This window comes from Lepidochelys kempii, chromosome 1, assembly GCF_965140265.1.
Source record: "Lepidochelys kempii isolate rLepKem1 chromosome 1, rLepKem1.hap2, whole genome shotgun sequence".
NCBI lineage: Eukaryota > Metazoa > Chordata > Testudines > Cheloniidae > Lepidochelys > Lepidochelys kempii.
In genome coordinates this window covers 313304922-313325678 of record NC_133256.1, presented here as the reverse complement: position 1 = coordinate 313325678, position 20757 = coordinate 313304922, and the positions used below count along the sequence as shown (strand labels likewise).

General features: G+C 41.4%; 1 protein-coding gene across 3 annotated transcripts in view; it reads right to left on the bottom strand.

Moving 5' to 3' along the window:
• LOC140905283 (transcriptional regulator QRICH1-like) overlaps positions 1 to 18030 on the bottom strand; it is a 28251-nt gene extending 10221 nt beyond the window's left edge. The window contains exons 1-3 of one of the 3 annotated variants that reach the window (XM_073328301.1): positions 17799 to 18030; positions 14611 to 15605; positions 183 to 339 (exon numbers count right to left, since the gene is read on the bottom strand). In XM_073328301.1, the coding sequence (XP_073184402.1) occupies positions 183 to 339; positions 14611 to 15605; positions 17799 to 18030 (1384 nt within the window). The other 2 variants (XM_073328302.1, XM_073328303.1) reach the window with 2 other exon arrangements.
• Between the last annotated feature and the right edge of the window lie 2727 nt (positions 18031 to 20757).

Below are 20757 nucleotides of genomic sequence, written 5' to 3'. Positions count from 1 at the left end.
GAATCTTTAGATGATGTACAAGGACATCTTTTTTTCAAGAAAAGGAGTACTTGTGGCATCTTAGAGACTAACAAATTTATTTGAGCATAAGCTTTTGTGAGCTACAGCTCACTTCATCGGATGCATTCAGTGGAAAAAAATTACTTTTCAGTGAATGGTGAAAAGTAAGTTAAAAATCATACTTCCAAATCCCTGAGGGTTCTTTCCAGCATCTTTCCATACATCCTCATTTTTTATTTGTGCCCAGCTCTTCCAGAAATTAGCTCCTTCTTCTGGTTTGAGTTTGAAAGGAAGATGTAAATCAGTCTGTATCTGCAAGTGTGGCAGTGATTGAGAACACTGTGTAACCAGAAGAAAAAAAAATAAGCCATTTGAGAAAAAAGAAGTTTGGTATTATAGGCAAAGAAAGAGTGTAACCTTAAGTATATGCTGATATTGTACTTAACAGTATTTAAGTTCTCTTAGCATTTCCATTATAAATTGTATAATCTCAGCAGTTTTTACAACCTGCTTTTAGATATGCAAAACAAGATTATCCTTCTCCAAAATGCTTTACAATACTATCTGGCAATACTGATGCCTTGTTTCAAGTCTTTTTGGCCACTATTTTGAAGAATGCTTTGTCAGTGATTAGGGAAGTTTATTTAAATTTTTAAGGCAGAGAAAGGGTTTTTAGAAGTTAATGTCTTTACGTTTAAAGCTTTACTATTTTGCAGCAGTTATTGAATCTGTGTCATAACAATACATTGAACAAAAGCCAAGTGCTGAAGCATATGCAGGACACTGCCTTTAGGAAGCAGGCCCTATTGTGCACAGACAGGGACCCCTGCTTAACATATTCCAGTCAAGTGATTTCAAGCCAAATTTATTTATTTTCTTTCAATTTATAAAGATACATGTTTAAGAGGGCCCATCCCAGCTCTGTACACTCTGCCATTATTTAATCTTGTAGAATTTGTATAATCCCTATCCCAATCAGCTTCATTTGTTTACAAAAACAGCTGTCTCCAAACAGAGTTTAATACCTTAATTCATATCCCTTGCCACCTGCATCAAAACCTCTCAGCATGCCCTGAAGAACAAATTAAGAGATATTTCTAACCAAAGGAGGCAGGGAGAGTGAGCAGCAAAGCCAAGGAACCCACAATGGGAATGCTACACTAACCATTCTTTTATGTTATGGGTACTTGATCTCAAGTGCCTCCACTGACTACATCTTTGGCAATATCACAGAGAGGCAGTCTCTCAAGTAGGCAAGTCCCAGGTCATTTTGCATAATAGTAATTGGTTACAGCATCAAACCCGAACAGAATGGTGCAACTGAAAGAAGCTTCAGAAAGAACAAAAGTCAGCTGCCCGTATTCTAAGTCTGATGGACCGTTAAACAGCTAACAGGTTACTGTCGACCTGTTAGTGTCAATTCAAAGTATTGGTGATGCTCTTTAAAGGTCTGAATAGTTTGGAACCCAGCAACTTGAGTGTTCCACTTTATACCCAGCCAGAGCTATCTAAGAGCATTCCAGGTGATCTTGCTAGTGTAGAGAGGTGTTTGTAGAACATTGTAATTTAGAGACATTCCCTCATAAGGGACAGTATTATGAACACAGGAATTTGGAGATGTGCCTTGGAGGCGGAGGGGTTGGGAACACCATATGGCTGTGTGCAGCAGTTCACCACAGCAGCTCTCCAGTTTGTTTTCAGAAAAGTTTTATTCCTCTCTTTCATTTGGTTTGTTTAATGAACCCCATGATTGTTACATGGCGTCAGAAGAGCCAAATGAGAAGGAAACTACAGTCATCTTGAAGTTAACTCCTGTGTTTGGAACAGAAAGCAGAGTCAAAGGGGGGCACCAGAGACGCATGTAGAGCCCTAGGCACAGAGGCTTTTGCATGTATTTGTTGAGTACACTAGTAGCTTGACTAGCTTAAAAAGGGGGACAGGGAAAGCCAAAAATGGATGTGTTGCAACCTCCTTCAAGTCTTCAACTGTCAGGCAATGCTGCAGAGAACTGGAAAAAATTCAGACAGAGATTTGAATTGTATTTAGTGGGCAGAGGGGAAAAAAGCGATAGAATGAATTCATCTATCTTTTTGCATGTTGCTGTGGAGGAAGCATTGGACATTTATAAACAACTTTAAGTTTGAAGAAGGTGAAAGAGTGAAGACAAATAAAATACTGATTAAATTTGAGGAACACTGCATGCCAAAAACGAATGAAACCTTTGAGAGAGATGAATTTTTTACATGAATGCAAAAAACTGATGACACCATAGTCAGAGCAATATGTCACAGAATTAAGGAAACTCAGTAAAACCTGTGACTTTAGTGATCTGACAGAGACCGAATCATTTGTGGCATTAAAGACAATGTGTTAAGAGAGAGAATGCTCCATGAAGGAGATTTAACTTTAGAAAAAGCTCTCCAAATATGCAGGCAGCAGAAACTGTGAAAGCACAAGCCAAACAGCTGAAGGGTATGTACTGAATACAAAAGAATATAGCCAGAATAGGTCAAATCAAAGAGTGGAACCACTTGCTACGAAAACCACTGCTAGGGGGAAGACTGGGTACAGACGGTTATATGTGGAAGGTGTGGATCACAGCATGGCCCCAAACAGTTTTCCAAAGGCAAGACACTGTCACAAATGTGGGGAAAATAATCATTTTGCAAAATGCTGAAGATCCAAAATGCAGAGAAGTCAAGCACATCCAGTTCCACAAAGGCCTTATCAGAAGGTAGGCACTGACTTATTTACCTGGCAATCAAAGGGTTATTTTATAGTCACATTATTCTCTGTATCCAAATATTTGCACACTGCACAGTACTAACAGTAAGTCTGTGATAGCCAGTATGAAGGGAATCTTCTCCAGACATGGAATTCCAAATTGTCTTTAGTGATAATGAGCTGCAATGTTCCAGTGCAGATTTTGAGCAATTTGCCATAGATGGGATTTTCATCACAAAACATCAAGTCCAAATTACCCCCAATCAAATGGACTTGTGAAAAGGTCTATAGGGACAGTAAAGAGCCTTATGAAAAAGATTTTTGACTGTGGGGGGTGATTTATCTAGGGCATTACTGGTTTACTGAAGTTCATCCCTGGAGAACGGGCTTTTCTCCAGCTCGGCTGTTAATGGGAAGAAGGATCAGATTTAATTTACCAATTTCTGATAACTTTATGAAATCACATAACAATGAAACCATGCGGAATACAAAAAAAATTAGAAATGGAAGCAGAATTATTATTTTGAAAACAGGGCCTGTGATCTCCCATCTCTTAACCCAGGTGATGGTGTGTGCCCCTGAGGAATCACACCTCTAATACTTGCGGCCAAAGGGGTATTATTAAAGAACAGCTGCATCCAAGGCCTTATGTAGTCCGGACAGATCAGGAAGACACATTTCGATGTAATCGAAGGGATCTACAAGTAATCCCAGAAAGTTCTAACACATTGATAGCTGACGTGGATTATGGTTTCCCATCTGACTGATCCTTTATCATCAACGCACAAAGGAACGAGAGAACAACTCACATGGTAATGAGAGGATGATACTCAGAAGATGAGAGTGGGAGACTAAACGTCCTGAAAGACTAAGGGTATGTCTACACTACACAGCTCTTAGTGACAAGACTGTGTTGCTACAGCCGTGTCACTAAAAGTCACACAGTGTAGCCACGGTTTGTGGGCTCTTCTGCCGACAAAAAACTTCCACCCCCAACAAGTGGCGTTAGCATTGCTGGCAGGAGAGCGCTCCTGTTTATACTGGTGCTTGTCATGGCAAAACATTTGTCTGTCTTTTTTTTCCTCTTTGGGGGGGTGGGAGAGGAGAGAGGAGGTTAAACACCTCTGAAAGACAAAAGTTTTGTCGTTCAGTTGCCAGTGTAGACACAGCCTCAGAGAGGCTTGCTAACCTGCCTGGATAGTGGGTATTTGAGGAAAGTGAGTGGTAAAGACTCACTCAAGAATGATGTGCTGGTAACCTCTCCTCTCTAGGTAGTAGACACATTGCGTTTTCGGAAATGTACTAGATGGGTTGAGAATGTGTTATTGGAGCATGGCTAGTTGTTTATATATAAGAGTTAATTTGTTTTTCTTTAAGAGGGAAGATGTAGAGATGTGTTTGTAGAAGATTATAATTTAGAGATGGTCCCTCATAAGGGACAGTATTATGAATATAGGAGTTTGGAGTTGTGCCCTGGAAGCAGGGGTTGGGACCACCAGGGCTGTGTGCAGCAGCTTACCACAGAAGCTCTCCAGTTTTATTCCTTTCACATTTATTTGGTTTGTTTAATGAACCCCAAGATCATTACAGTTAGTTCCTGGAGTTTAATTCTGCAGGACTAGCAGCGGAGTTCCCAGTAAAGGGTGTTCACCTTGGGAACTCATTCCCCAGCCTAGAGTCTAAGTCTGGCAGCCTTCAGAGCACAAGCTTAAAGCACTCATTTTTTGGTTTTAGTACTCGATAAAGTTTTCATCTGTGTTATTATAGAGGGTGCCACCAGATCCCCCTATCTTTAGGTTGGGGAACATTTTATATTATCCATTTTGTTACTGAATCACATGATAAAATTTGTTTTTCCCCCTTTTTCTTAAGAAGTCCAAGACAATTACACACAAAACGCCAATTACTCAAAAAACTAGGAAATGCCAGTTGTATGGTTGCCTCAGAAACCTTAGTTTTGCCCCCCCATTCCATCTGTATGCACTATACTATTATGTAATTATACACACGGGGGGGGGGGAGGGGGCACAGAACTAAAACTGAAGAGGCAACCATATATCTGGCATTTCCCAGATTTTGAGTGCTTGACTTTGCAACCTAAATAATGTTATTTTAATATAGTTTTTGTGGGCAATAGTATTATTTAAAAGTGTCAGTAGCACTGTATTGCTTATTTTTATTTTGTATCACATTGCCAAGGCAGTGAGTACTCTAGAAGCTAAGAAAGATTATTCTAAAGATTTACATGTTTGTAATTTAAAACAATTGACCCTCCAGATCAGGAACAATCCAATTGTCTCAGTTTTATTAGGATTACCCACTGCAGACACACAGCATGGGCCTCTAAAAATAGTGGTCGTCTTTATCAATATATATTTTTTAATATTGCGTTTTACTTGAGCTTTTTTTCTGGGGAGTGAAGAAGAGTGAGATTATAAAAGGATTATTTTGCAAAGGAGATATTGTTTCAATTTCTATACCAATTTTAAAAAAAGGAAAGGAGTACTTGTGGTACTTTAGAGACTAACAAATTTATTTGAGCATAAGCTTTCGTGAGCTACAGCTCACTTCATCAGATGCATACAGTGGAAAATACAGGAGGGAGATTTTATATACACAGAGAGCATGAAACAATGGGTCTTACCATACACACTGTAACAAGAGTGATCAGGAAAGATGAGCTATTACCAGCAGGAGAGCACGGGGGTGGGGGGAAGGTGAGCTATTACCAGCAGGAGAGCGCGTGGGGGGACACGGGACGACACCTTTTGTAGTGATAATCAAGGTGGGCCATTTCCAACAGTTGACAAGGACAGTCGGGGGGGGGGGAGGGAGGGAATAAACAAGGGGAAATAGTTTTACTTTGTGTAATGACATCCACTCTTCAACAAAAAAAACTTCAAAAAACAGACTCCAATGAGAGACTGCTGAATTGGAATTAATTTGCAAACTGGATACAATTAACCCAGGCTTGAATAAAGACTGGGAATGGATGTGTCATTACACAAAGTAAAACTAATTTCCCCTTGTTTATTTCTCCCCCTACTGTTCTTGTGAACTGCTGGAAATGGCCCACCTTGATTATCACTACAAAAGGTCATCCCCCCGCTCTCCTGCTGGTAATAGCTCACCTTTCTTGATCACTCTTGTTACAGTCTGTATGGTAACACCCATTGTTTCATGTTCTCTGTGTATACAAAATCTCCCCACTGTATTTTCCACTGTATGCATCCGATGAAGTGAGCTGTAGCTCACGAAAGCTTATGCTCAAATAAATTTGTTAGTCTCTAAGGTGCCACGAGTACTCCTTTTCTTTTTGCGGATACAGACTAACATGGCTGCTACTCTGAAACCTGTCAATATACCAATTTAGATTGTTGTAGCTTAGAATACATTGTTTCCATGTTAGCACAAAATGAGTTTACTGGGAAAGTCAGTCCATGAGCTAGGGAAGAGATGGAGACCAGTTTTAAAGAGGAAACCGTTCACAGAAGAAGAAAGCTCCTAGTGCAAAGAGTGGCAAGTGAAAATGCAACCCCTAGCTAGAGAGAGTCACAGCAAGAGCACAGAGATAAATGAAGTGAGTGAGAAGTACTGTAAATGGAGCAGGAATCAAAGAGATAGAGTGTGGAATTAGTGAGTTCATAAGAATATGAATAAAAGGATTACTTGAAATGGAGGGGAGATATGCAGGACTATTAACTGTCGTCTGTAACCTATCATTTAAATCAGCTTCTGTACCAAATGATTGGAGGATAGCTAACGTGAGGCCAATTTTTAAAAAGGGCTCCAGAGGTGAGCCCGGTAATTACAGGTCGGTAAGCCTGACTTCAGTACCGGGCAAACTGGTTGAAACCATAGTAAAGAACAAAATTGTCAGACACATAGATGAACATAATTTGTTGGGGAATAGTCAACATGGTTTTTGTAAAGGGAAATCATGCCTCACCAATCTACTAGAATTCTTTGAGGGGGTCAACAAGCATGTGGACAAGGGGGATCCAACGAATATAGCGTATTTAGATTTTCAGAAAGCCTTTGACAAGGTACCTCACCCAAGGCTCTTAAGCAAAGTAAGCAGCCATGGGATAAGAGGGAAACTTCTCTCATGGACTGGTAATTGGTTAAAAGATAGGAAATAAAGGGTAGGAATAAATGATCAGTTTTCAGAATGGAGAGAGAGAAATAGTGGTGTCCCCAGTCCTATTCAACATATTCATAAATGATCTGGAAAAAGGGGTAAATAGCGAGGTGGCAAAATTTGCAGATGATACAAAACTACTCAAGATAGTTAAGTCCCAGGCAGACTGCGAAGAGCTACAAAAGGATCTCTCAAAACTGGGTGACTGGCCAACAAAATGGCAGATGAAGCTCAGTGTTGAGAAATGCAAAGTAATGCACATTGGAAAACATAATCCCAACTATACATATAAAATGATGGGGTCTAAATTAGCTGTTACCACTCAAGATAGATCTTGGAGACATTGTGGATAGCTGTTTGAAAACATCCACTCAACGTGCAGCAGCAGTCAAAAAAGAAAACAATGTTGGGAATCATTAAGAAAGGGATAGATAATAAGAGAAAATATCATATTGCCTCTATATAAATCCATGGTCTGCCCAAATCTTGAATACTGCATGCAGATGTGGTCGCCCCATCTCTAAAAAGATATATGGACTTGGAAAAGGTTCAGAAAAGGGCAACAAAAATTATTAGGGGTATGGAATGGCTGCTGTATGAGGAGAGATTAATAAGACTGGGACTTTTCAGCTTGGAAAAGAAACTACTACGGTGGGATATGATAGAGGTCTATAAAATCATGACTGTATGGAGAAAATAAATAAGGAAGTATTATTTACTCCTCCTCCTAACACAAGAACTAGGGGCCACCAAATGAAATTAAGGGGCAGTGGGTTTAAAACAAACAAAAGGAAGTTTTTTTCCCCACACACAACACACAGTCAACCTGTGGAACTCTTTGCCAGAGGATGTTGTGGAGGCCAAGACTATAACAGGGTTCAAAAAAGATCTAGATAAATTCATAGAGGATAGGTCCATTAATGGCTATTAGCCAGGGATGGAGTCCCTAGCATCTGTTTGCCAGAAGCTAGGAATGGGTGATGGGGGATAGATCACTTGATGATTACCTGTTCTGTTCATTCCCTCTGGGGCACCTGGCATTGGCCACTGTCGGAAGACAGGATACTGGGCTAGATGGACCTTTGGTCTAACCCAGTATGGCCGTTCTTATGAAAAGCCACAATGAAGTGTAAAGCTTCTTATCGGGGAACCTTAATGGTAAGAAGGAAGATAAAAGTTGGGAGAGGTTAGTATGGGAGAAGAGAAGAATTCAATCTGCAAGTAGAAAACAAGGAAAATGAAAGGAAGGAGAAGAATTTCTCCCTCATCACCACAAACAGGAGAAAAGAAGAGAAACAACCTTCCCAACCTTTACTGGCCTCACTTCAGTGCTCTTGTCTGCCCTCTCTGATCTTTAATGACTAGCTAGCATATGTAGAGCTAACTGGAACATGCTTGCTATTTACTGCTTCAGTTTCTGAACTTCACTATTTAGAAGAGGTAATTCTTTCAACTCGCTGTTTATATTAATTTCCAGGAGACCAGTGGAGCCATTAAGAACCTAACACTGCATGAAAGTGTGACAAATCAGTTCGTATTTTTTATGCTACTGTCTGAGGAACCTGCAGGAATAGTTGTAGAGTGAAACAAGTGCTGATCCTTGAGGAACACAAACTTGTTAAGTAACGTGAAGTGATATAGTTCAATAATCATTTCCATTAATTACTGAAATATAGCACTGCACATTAAGAGTTCTCACTGTACAGCTGCAAAAGAATACTTACAACAAACATGACTCTGCTGGTACAGCACAGTTCACTAACATAAAGCAGCTAAGGAAGGCTCCTAAGGCAACATCAAAAAGGTGATTTAGAAATCTTGTGTGCAGATGAATCTCAAAATAGTTGTTTCAGTAGCTACAGTGATCACCTGGAAGATAAAACAAGGCCCTATTAAGGAAACTTTATTAGTTCCACTATCGAATAATCGATATTGAATAATTCAGATTCACTTGTCTCCTTTTTTGTTTGGTCTTGGCTTCCTTTGTTGGATCATATTAAAGAAGTTCTGTATTAAAATCACAAATGAGTTTGATTCCCCAGAGTTTAAATTCCAGGGTATTACTAATTAAGAGGTCTCTTGGTTTTTGGTACTGTTTCTCTCCCTCTATGTGTGAAACTTGCAAGCTGCTAATTGTGTTAGTACATTCTAAGACAGAGTCTATTCTCAAAGCAATTCACAGAGAGAGAGACTCAAAGCAACACTCTAACAACAGAAACAGCACCCAGAGACTTTCATGCCCTTTTGTTGTATTAACAATTGTGATTAAAATAGAGATAGAGGATGTATGTGGATGGATGCTTGGTGTGGATAATAACTGAATGATCAGGGAGGTGCCAGCCTAAGAATCCAGTGTCTGTCGGCTGAAGAAAGCGTCAAGTGGAAATAACCAGAGGACCCCCCCCCACCCCGGAGGGCAGACTGGAATCCACCCAACAGCCTCAAGAATGGGAGAACCAAAGAACAAGATAACATCTTGGAGCCGTCAGGAATGTGCTATCTGCTGATTGATTCAGCAACAGCATGATGAAGCAATTCCCATAGACTGGCATAGGAAGAAATTCCTATAAAAATAGACTCTAAAAAGTGAGAACTTTGGGGTCTGATTCTGCAAACCAACTTCCAGGAGCATCAGATGAGCATCTGACAAGGCCCTGCTCCCTCCTCATGTCCAGGCCACCTGGCCAGTGGCTTGGCATGAGCAACTCTAAGGCTGGTAACTATGATAACAACCTTGCAGAACCTGTGTGTGTGTGTGTGTGTGTGTGTGTGTGTTTGTATGAATGAATGTGTGACTAAATATGAGATTGAATGGAATGTTATAGCTATAACTAACTAACTGCTTACTATGATTCTTTCTGTATTCACAATAAATGTGGTATTTTGCCTTTTTCCCTTTAATAAGATCCTGCTGGTTTTTATTTTATTGGTACAACACCTTTAATGAGGCATTGTTGGGTTAAGACTTTTTTTAAGCGTAAGGAAATTTTTTTTTGTAAACATTCAAATACATAAACTGAAATAGATCACAATTGCAATTTATTTTTTGCCATATATGTTGGTTACTTTTTACCTCTTGCCTAGAACAAAATGAGGCCTTATGGGAAGTTTCTGCCCCAAGACAAGTACTTGGTAAAGGAATGTAACAAATGATTCATAGGGTAAGGAAGGTGGCAGCAGACAGAGCCTGACTGCTGTGAGGGATACAGCACTGGTTTAAATCTATGTATTTTCTACCAATCGTTATGTTTTGTACTTGTACATTAAGATTTAAGTTATAAACACAATGAATTAATTTTTCCCTATTGCTCAGGAGGTACACTCCTAGGAAGAGGAGGCAATGCGCACACACACACACACTCACTCTGTCTTCTCTCCCTGCATCAACTTTGCACCATATAAACAGGCCCAGGTTTCTATTTTGTACCATACCTAGTGAATGAGGTTATTTAATCCTTGCATTATTGTTTTAGTAGGACTGCAGTGTTGGATCTAAACAGTGGAAAAAATAATCAGTCCAAGAGTCACATACTCTAAAAAAAAATCTCTATGCACAAGTGTTTATATAATATGAAAAATATTTACAGCTAATATTTCAAGTGTTTACAGTATCCTGGGCTGAGGGAGATTCAACAGATTCCAACATGGGAGTCCAAGGTTCCTTCACACCCAGTATAGTCTTAATGACATACATGGACTGGGGGTAATGCAAGACCCTCTCTAGATATCATAAACCCCATTGTGCAGCCTACACAACAAGGAGTAACGAGTTCCTCCATGGCTGCTCATCGAGGAATAGGCTGTTCATGGCAGTCTGCCCAATTTGCAGATCCAATCCCACACAAGTTGTCTGAGGTTACAGCAGATGCTAGACCAACCCACATATAAGGGATAGGGAAGTTGTTCTGAAGCCTCCTTGCTAGGTGGGGAAAGTTCCATCTCCCCTCCCCCACAAAAATATTTCTCTAGTTGTTGGAGAAGAGTAAAGTTAATACTGTATATTCAGTATGTATTCATACTTAGCATAAGCAAGCTGTGTTGATGCAAGTTAATGCTTATTCAAATAAATTCAGTATTAGTTTGAGAACATGGGGCGGGGATACACAAATAGAAACAAGGTGCACAACTCTCACTAAATCTCAATGGGGGCTGGGCATCAAACTACACTTTGTGCCTTTGCAAATCTCCCCCTTAGTCTTTGTGCATATACTATTTTTAATACATATTCACAGCATATACTTAATGGAAGCCATAAATACTCAGTTAGAAAGAGGGAAAACATGGTATCTGTAAGAAGAGTGGGAAGAAAAAGCTGGGTACTACTAGCCTGTCATATTGATATTTATCACAGTCAAAAATTATTGAGTGGGTCAGGATATGAATGTTTAGAAGAATAATGTTTAATGACCACTACAATAAGTTTGTTAATATAGTTGTGTAAAATATAACAGACTTACTAGTAATAGAAAAAGGGTGGTACGTATACTTGCATTTCACCAAATCATTTAAAAAAAAAAAAAAACTGTATCATGATAAAGTAAATGGATAAATAATAGGGCTGCCGATTAATCGCAGTTAACTCACGTGATTAACTCAAAAAAAAATTAATTGTGATTAATCGCAGTTTTAATCACACTGTTAAATAGAATACCAATTGAAATTAAATATTTTGGATGTTTTTCTACATTTTCAAATATATTGATTTCAATTACAACACAACACAAAGTGTACAGTACTTACTTTATATTATTTTTATGACAAATATTTGCACTGTAAAATTGATAAAATAGTATTTTTCAGTTCACCTCATACAAGTACCATAGCGCAATCTCTTCATCGTGAAAGTGCAAAAAACGTAGGTTTGTTACATAACTGCACTCAAAAACAGAACAATGTAAAACTTTAGAGCCTACAAGTCCACTCAGTCCTACTTCTTGCTCAATCACTAGACAAACAAGTTTGTTTACATTTACGGGAGATAATGCTGCCCACTTCTTATTTCCAATGTCACCTGAAAGTGAGAACAGACTTTCGCATAGCACCTTTGTAGCTGGCATTGCAAGGTACTTACATGCCAGATATGCTAAACATTCGTTTGTCCCTTCCATACGTCCATATGTCCCTTCCCTTTGGCCTACCATTCCAGAGGACATGTTTCCATGCTGATGTTGCTTGTTAAAAAAAAATGCATTAATTAAATTTGTGACTGAACTCCTTGGAGGAGAATTGTATGTCTCCTGCTCTGTGTTTTACCCACATTCTGCCATAGATTTCATATTATAGCAGTCTCGGATGATGATCCAGCATGTTGTTCGTTTTAAGAACACTTTCACTGTAGATTTGACAAAATGCAAAGAAAGTACCAATGTGAGATTTCTAAAGATGGCACTCAGCCCAAGATTTAAGAATCTGAAGTGCCTTCTAAGAATCTGATCAGCACAGGGTGTGGAGCATGCTTTCAGGAGTTTTAAAAGAGCAACACTCCCATGCAGAAACTACAGAACCTGAACCACCAAAAAAGAAAATCAGCCTTCTGCATGTGGTATCTGACTCAGATGATGAAAATGAACATGTGTTGGTGTGCACTGCTTTGGATTGTTATCAAGCAGAACCCATCACCAGTATGGACGCATGTCCTCTGGAATGGTGGTTGAAGCATCTTTAGTGCATCTGGCACATAAATATCTTGCAACGCCAGCTACAACAGTGTCACGCGAATGCCTGTTCTCACTTTCAGGTGACATTGTAAACAAGAAGTGGACAACATTATCTCCTGCAGATGTAAACAAACTTGTTTGTCTGAGCGATTGGCTGAGAAAGAAGGAGGACTGAGTGGATTTGTAGGCTCTAAAGTTTTACATTGTTTTATTTTTAAATGCAGGGTTCTTTTGTACATAATTCTACATTTGTAAGTTCAACTTTCATGATAAAGAGATTTCACTGCAGTACTTGTATTAAGTGAATACATTATGTATTAAGTGAAAAATACTATCTTTTATTTTTACAATGTAAATATTTTTATTATAAAGTGAGCACTGTACACTTTGTATTCTGTGTTGTAATTGAAATCAATATTTGAAAATGTAAAAAACATCCAAAATGTTTATATAAATAGTATTCTATTAATTTTTAATTGCACGATTAACCACAATTAATTTTTTAATCGCTTGACTGCCCTAATAAATATCAATTAAATAAAAATATCACATCTTGGATTAGAGATGGATTGACAAAAAGGAAACAGAAAAGTCCTAACTGGCAAGACCTCCACATGATAAATGATCATGTGGTTGTCACTGAGACCAATATCTGATCTAAAAGAAGAACAACGCGGATCACTCATTCTATTCAACCAGGCTTTTGCTTCTAGAATGAGGAAAGAGTAATTCTCTAGGGTAACCTCCAAATCTGTCAAGTAGAAGTTTTTTAACCTTCTCTATACTGATGTATGGCTTTAAAAAAAAAAAGTGATCAGGTTACTCAGTTCTTAAGATTTAGTTTGAAAGAGAAACACAGACCTCTTCTTTTAATAATATTTACATTCTTTAATATGAGTATTACCATTGTGCCTAGGTCATTTCATTGCTACACTGGTGTATCCCTCTGGAATCCCCTTATTTATTTATAACTTTTTCAAAACTTTTGGGTGCAACAACAACAAAATTAGGACTATAAACTACTACTATTACAGCCCTTGTCCATTTCTGTCCCAAAACAATGCTACCATAATCCCACAATTTTAGGTTTACATTCAGCTACATTTTAAGGGAGGGAGAAGACCAAGTTTAAAACAAGTAGGGTTGATTAGTGTTGTTCATGCAGTCAGCTAAATTGTTTGTAAACAAATATTGTGCTAATTTTGCCAAGAAAATTAAGACAAGCTTGCTCCTTACAACGTATCTATAGTCAAACAAGATTTTTAATTAAAGGACACACTGGTTTTGGCCAAGTTACTTTGCAATATAGAATATGTACTGTAATTACTGCTTTTCAGTATGGTTCATACCAGAACTAAGTTAATAGAGAATTATTTGGTCTAATACTCAGAAGTAGGGGCAGTTGCCTGAATGAGAAATCTTTTTCTACTATTTATACATTGTAGAATCACAGTTTTATTAGACATAGTCCCAAAGCCACAGTTTTGACAAGGATCCCTAGTTTCTCAAAAACAAAATACACACCCACACCTTGGTCTGCCCTCATTGCGACCTGTGCAGTGCAACTGAGGTTCAATATGAGCATAGGGCCGTGGAGCTGCATGCAGATACAAGACCATCCACCTGGAACACTTTGCCTAAATTTGTTATAAGGTAGGGGGGGGGGGAATCTACATGGGTACGTTTCAAATTTTGGGACAAATATGCCCTGGTGGTGTAATGTTTTGTCTTTTAACATGGTAATATCCTATCAAATAGGGAAGTTTGATTATTAGAGTACGTTATGCAATGACAAAACAGGAAAAGCTAATTTTGCAATGTTTAATATTGTATCTCTGAAGCCTGTACAGTTATGATTTATACACTTGTTAAACTCTTCAGGAAGTTTTTGTGCATGTATATTTTAGGCAGATGAAAGGCAGCTAAAGCTTCAGACTATCTTGGCCTCAATACATAATCCCACCTGAACACACCTTTGCCTGAGAAGGAGTTAATACGAGTGATAAGAAACCCAACTTGGAGAAGCAAATTGGACTCAGAGAAGTCACAAACACACATCCCACCACAGAGCTTCATATTTGTGCTCACCTGCACCTGTTGCTCATCCCAGTATTCAGCTGATTGATACATCCTCTTTCCACTCTGTACAGCAAGAGGAAGGTGTGTATTTCCATTCTTATTTACACATTGCACTGGGAAACAGGGTGTGCTAGGAATAGGACTCTCCTGAATACTCTTTCTAGCTTCTGAAACAGCTTGAAAATTATCCTTGCTTTCTTCTAACTTAATGCTAGTCATATTCATAGCCATTTCACCAATCTGAATAATACCACAGGCATCCCGATAAACAGGGGTATTCATCATATTCTGAGTTTCAGGGCAAATTGCATGAGGACAAACTGCCCATGATTCTACATCAGGCAGATGGCCATTTGTTCCTGTAGCAGGTGCAAGTCCATACAGTTGATTGCTATCTACTGTTAGCAGTTCTTGTTGAAGAGAATTGTAAGCCTGCTGTTGGGTATGGCTAGGCATTGTTAGTACAGTAATAGGTATATTCTGCAGAGAACTTTGACTATTACTGTAGTTGTCTTCTACTGGCATGTCAATTTTCCTTTTCTTCATAGGTTGAGAAATACATGACAGTCTTCTTTCCCATTCAGAAGTTGGTGTATTAAATTGCCCTTCAGGGGAGGGCTGAGCCTCTATCTGCAGTTGTACTTGTTTGATCAAATTATTTTGCTGCATTTCTATTTGATGGCCTTGTTGAGGCTGTGTATGGTACACTTGAATATGCTGATGCTCCAGTGGTCCACAGTAGCTTAGTGCTGGATGTTGGAGAGGAGATGTAACTGGATGCACCAACTCTAACAAAGGCCCTGATACATCGGTGCTGCCCATGTATATATAATGATTTCCTTGTTGGTATACCGAGATTGGAGAATGCACAAATTGCTGTACTTCTTCTGGCCCTTGACTACTTAACGAGTCTAGAAATACTTTCATGTGATGTTGAGGTATTGAATGGGCTTTCATACTTTGGTGATCTTCATACTGGATGGAATGGTGCATCCTTCTGAGAACTGAAAAAGTCATGCAAATAATGTATGTTTAGACTAGAGCTACTGTAGAAGCAACATTCTCTGACACTCACCTAAACGAGTCTGGTTGCTCTTCATTCAATAGACATTTATAATTCCCAACAACATTAATGAGCATTATTGCATGTTTGGACTAGGTACCTACATATTTAGGAAGTCAGAAACTCCTCAAACCCCTGAAAAGATGACAGCCGGGCTGTGCTTAGCTACTTTCCTATGCACATTGCTCCCTATAAGCTTTTGCTACTTTATATTTGTGAGAGAATATGAACACAGAAAACAACTGAAATTATTTCGTGCCTAATCGCCATGTGGACATTCATGTGGAACCCGGTGAAATCAATGGAGGTTTATGTGCAGGGTGCTCACTGCAGGATCAGTGCCTTAGTTTTCAATTTTTCTACTACAAAAAAAGGTGTAGAGAAAACAGTTTATAGGTTCATATTTATACATGAGTAACAATAAGAGGGCAAAAACATTTCTATAAACATTGTGCAAAACATAAACAACAGAGTAAACATTGTTACTGCACTAGTCACTTCAGTTTATGAGTAATGAAAGAGAATGGTTGGATAATACTTGTACCTGTTATATGGAAAAATGGAAAGCTTTAGTTGCAAGATGGATAATATGAGCTTTACCACTGCCTTAATCATAAGCCTCAACCTTGTTCTGGTGTGACGCTCTCTAAATGATGGGATTGTTCAGTCACCATGTCCACTATATCCTTAGTTTGTGTACAGCAAAAAAGAAAGCAAATTGTAATCTAGACAAAGCCACTAAACAGTGGACCAAGTCCCATTAACTAAAAAAGGTGTCAGCAGGAACCTGTTTAGTTACTGTCAGTGTCTGTTTTTGAAGCAGGAACCTAAAGATTAAAGGCTCCCTATATCCTTGCTATTCCCTTAGTCATCTGATATCTGCAATAAAGAATGACCAGATAGTTATTCCTAAAACAGTTGGCTTTAGTCAAAATTAACTGTTTAAACAGATTATTTAGCTGTAATTTTATCTACAAAATGAGGTAACACTAAAAACTGTAAAATTGACTGATCTTGAGAGAGACAAGGGGGGTGAGGTAACATGTTTTATCAAATCAACTTCTGTTGGTGAGGGACATAAGCTTTGGAGCCACACCAAGCTCTTCTTCAGATCTTAAGAGGCATGTAACTGCTTTTATTTTCGATGTCGTTTTCAGTGAGAGGGACACGGCTTCTGTCCTGAAGCTGTCATTTTGTATGTAGAATAGGTAGGGGAATTTTCCCCATCCCCTCTCCCCCTTTATCTTATCAAGAAGTAAACATACATACTTGCACTTCTGAGACCAAAAGAAACCTCCGGTGTGCTAACTCGGTGCATTATTTCCCCTCAAGTCCAGCACTCAATCACTACACGCTAAAAAATATTTTCCACGTGAGCACGATTCTACCCCCCGTAACTCCGGCGGCTACACCTACAATCCCAGAGCAGTGAGGACGAGCAAACGGCGGTGTCATTTTCCCAGGGTCCCTACCCCACCCGTTTTGGCTGCCCAGCGGAGTACCCTGCAAGGGATCCAGAACCAGACAGCACTGGACGCGCTGCCGGATCCTCGCAGGCACTTCAGCCCCTCACGGGGCAGCGCCTCCGGGTCCCCCAGCACACAACAGCCGCTGCAGCTGACCCCACTCCCCAGCAGGGCTCAACTCTCCTAAGGGCCCCTGGGCACCTGCCTGGCTCAGAGCCCCTGCGGGAGGGATGCGAAGAGGAGTCACAGGACAAAGGGGCAGGTGGGGCGGAGGGAGCCTGAAGAGGGGCTGGGGGCGCGGCGAGACGGGGCTGGATGAGGAGCAGCTGCAGGGGAAGGCAGCGAGAGGCGGAGGAGGGCGAGCGGCCGGGGTGGAGCTGGGGCGGCTGGCCCCACTGCACCGCGCCCCAGGCGCGTTACCTCTGGGGTAGGGGAGTCCGCGGCACCGGCAGTCCCGAGCCGCCCACGCCGGGCTTTGTCTCTCTGGGGCAGCCTTCCCCTCACGCATCCGCTGCAGAAGGAGAGCTCCTGCTGCAGCTGTGGCTGCCGCCCGGATCCCGGCTGAGCGACAGCGGCCCGAGCCACAGGGAGAGGGCGACCCGCCCCAGGGCAGCGTGGTCCCAGGTGCCGGTGCCGGTGAGCTCCGGCGCGCGCGACAAGGCGCTTACCAGGGGGCCAGGTGCGTCCAGCTGAGGGGAAGATAGGCGCAGGCGCGTGCGCGGGCCTGAGAATGGGTGTGCACGCGGGTGCGCGTGCCTCGGGCGGGGGTGCACGCCTGGGGTTGGGGGTGCGAGCCTTACGCGGGCGTGCATGCCTCAGGCGAGGTGTGCGTGCCTGGGGTTGGGTGTGTCTGGAGGTGTGCATGCCTCGGACAGGGTGTGTGCGTACGCAGGTGTGCATGCCTCAGGCCGGTGTGCAAAGAAATTCTGTTCTCCTATTTATCTAGCTAGAATTTTTCTCATTAAAAGTCTCCCTTATTATTTTCACAAAGCCTCCCTCTTTCTGGAACAGCTTAGAGTAGTTTTCAGAGCAGCAGCAAAAAAAAAACAGGAGTACTTGTGGCGCCTTAGAGAGTAACATATTTATTAGAGCATTGTTATCACCCGTCCCAGCTGGTGCCACTCTGGAAATGGAGTGCCAGAGTGCCTTTGGGTGCCATAGGGCTGCAGGCCTAGGACTTCTAGCTAGTTCCTTCCGACTGGCCTTTCAGCCATCTGTGGGAAGAATCCTTGTAACTGCCTGCATTGTGCACCCAAAGTGGGACCCACATCTGCCTTAATCTTGTGTTGTCTTTAACAAAGAGGAACTATAGGTACAGAAGAGCAATGTGGCAGCCTGGATACTCCAAACCAAAATGGAACGTGGCATACTAAGACCTTTAGTCTTTTAGAGTCTTATTCTCATATGAAAAGTGAAGACCACGGTGACATACTCCTTTTGTATGGGGGGGAAATGTGCAGCCCTTCGTTCCTGGAAAAGTGCCAAATCCAGCTTGGAGGCAAAGTCAGACGCCCTTGCTTCTGCCATTGTTCTACACTGTGGTTAACTGGACCAATGAGCAGGGGAAGAGGACAGCAGGAGGGAGAACTTTTCCTTTCTGGGTTCCCTGAAATAAAAGAGCAGGCAGCACAGATGGAGTTCAGAACACAGGGAAAAAAAATTAGTTCGAACATTTCCCGACAGAAGGGCAGAGATTAAAACATTTTTAGCACTGGGTAGGCCAGTGATCATGAAGCATTTTCATCTCTACCATTTACACTATGGGGAAAGCTCTGTGAGGTCTGTGTATGTGTGTCAGGTCCATGCTAAAGAAAAGGATGACCCTCTTTAGCTCTTTAATTCTAGAACCCCATCATCCTAATAATTAGAACCCCCCTAATTGTGCCTACGCTTGAAAAACATGTGTTCAATGAGGATTGTCTCCTTCTCCCTCCATCCCCAAAGCCAGTGCTGGATACAGCGGTCCTACTGGACAGTCAGTTGGGTTCAACATCGTAGTAAAGTGTGCTAGAAGCCAATCTGTGCTGCAACTGGTTCACCCTGTCCACACCATTTTCAACAGTCTTGAGGTTGTGTGGGAGCTGCTATGCTTGACACCAGATGTCTTTCAGATGGCAGTTTTCAACTTTAGAAACCATAGATAAGTGTTTCCTTGTGGTTGTAATAGAAAAGCAGATGGAAATTAGGAGACTAAATACCTTTGTGGATCTGCACCATAGTAAATAGTGATGTAATGACTTCTTCAAGATGGTAATTCCAGGGCCATAACTAGGGCGGGGCATGCGGGGTAGTCATCCAGGGCATGAAGACTTGGGAGCAGAAGAAATGGGGTGGCATAGAGGGAGCCCATGGGGTCACATGTCCCCCAGATTTCTGCCTTCCATTTAGCACAGAGGTTTTCAAACTGGGGGGGATGTCCGCCCCCCAGTTTGAAAACTGTCATCTTCTGCCAGGAGCCAGTGGATTGGAAGGTGGGGGAGCCACTTAGGCCCCTGGCTCTCTGTGCTGTGGGAGCATGGGCATGGGCTGGCTGCCTGGCAGCCCTCCATACCCTGCTCTCTGAGCCAGGCCACTACCTAGAGCGTACCTGCTGACATTGCCCCCTGTAGACAGCCAGGCACTATGGGCAGAGGCTGGCTCCAGGTGGTGGCACCAGCTGGTGCCGGGCTGCTATGGGGGAGAGGCAAGAGCACATCAGGGGTAGAGTGACCAGACAGCAAGTGGTGGGTAATAGGCGCCTATATAAGACAAAGCCCCAAATATCAGGACTGTTCCTATAAATTTGGGACATCTGGTCACCCTAGCCAGGGACTTAGCTAGGAGCTCTGCTGCCTGCTCTGCCTGGGGAGCTGCTGGCCGCACAGAGACAGCCTAGCTTGGGGAGCAGGGCAAGGAGGACTGCCGGGCAGCTGGCTCGTGCCCCAGATCCCACAGTGCAGAGAGCCAGGGGCCTGAGCAGGCTTGGCGGCTCCCATCAGCTTCAAGTTTGCCAGTTTTGTGCTAAGTGGAAGACAGAAATCTGGAGGGACACGTTGTAGTGAGAGATTTTTGCCTTGAATGTTCTGAGTAGAGGTTTGCAGTAAAAACACGGAAGGGGTTTAAATTTTCATTTCATTATATTTCTCTCAATTGGACGTAAAAAGAGTGGTGACAGTATCCGGACACTTTGGTTTGCATAAAACAGTAATTAGTTGTAAGATTTAGGCTTTAAATAAATAGAAATTAATGATAGTTTACATTTAGAAAATCCACTAAGGCTGACCAAGATGGCAGATATAGGGAGGATGTAGTAATGGGGAATGATTCAGCAAAATCCTAGATTCCAAGATGGCATGAGGGGAGGAGCACTCCTAGATTGACAGCATGCTAATTACGTGACATCATGCTAATAAAAGGGGAGGATCTAGACAGGAAGAGGAAATATGCTAATACCTAGAAGCTGATTGGCTGAATTAGGCTAATAAATTATGTTTATGAGATGACCTTGAGAGCACAACCAGTATATAAGGCCAACAGCTAGCAGGCTGAACTTATAGTGGGTTTGGGATCTGGAGAAGAGCAGAAGCTGCAAGACATCTGCAAAGAAGAAGCTATCTGAAAATTAGCCACCTTCAAGAAGAAGTAGCA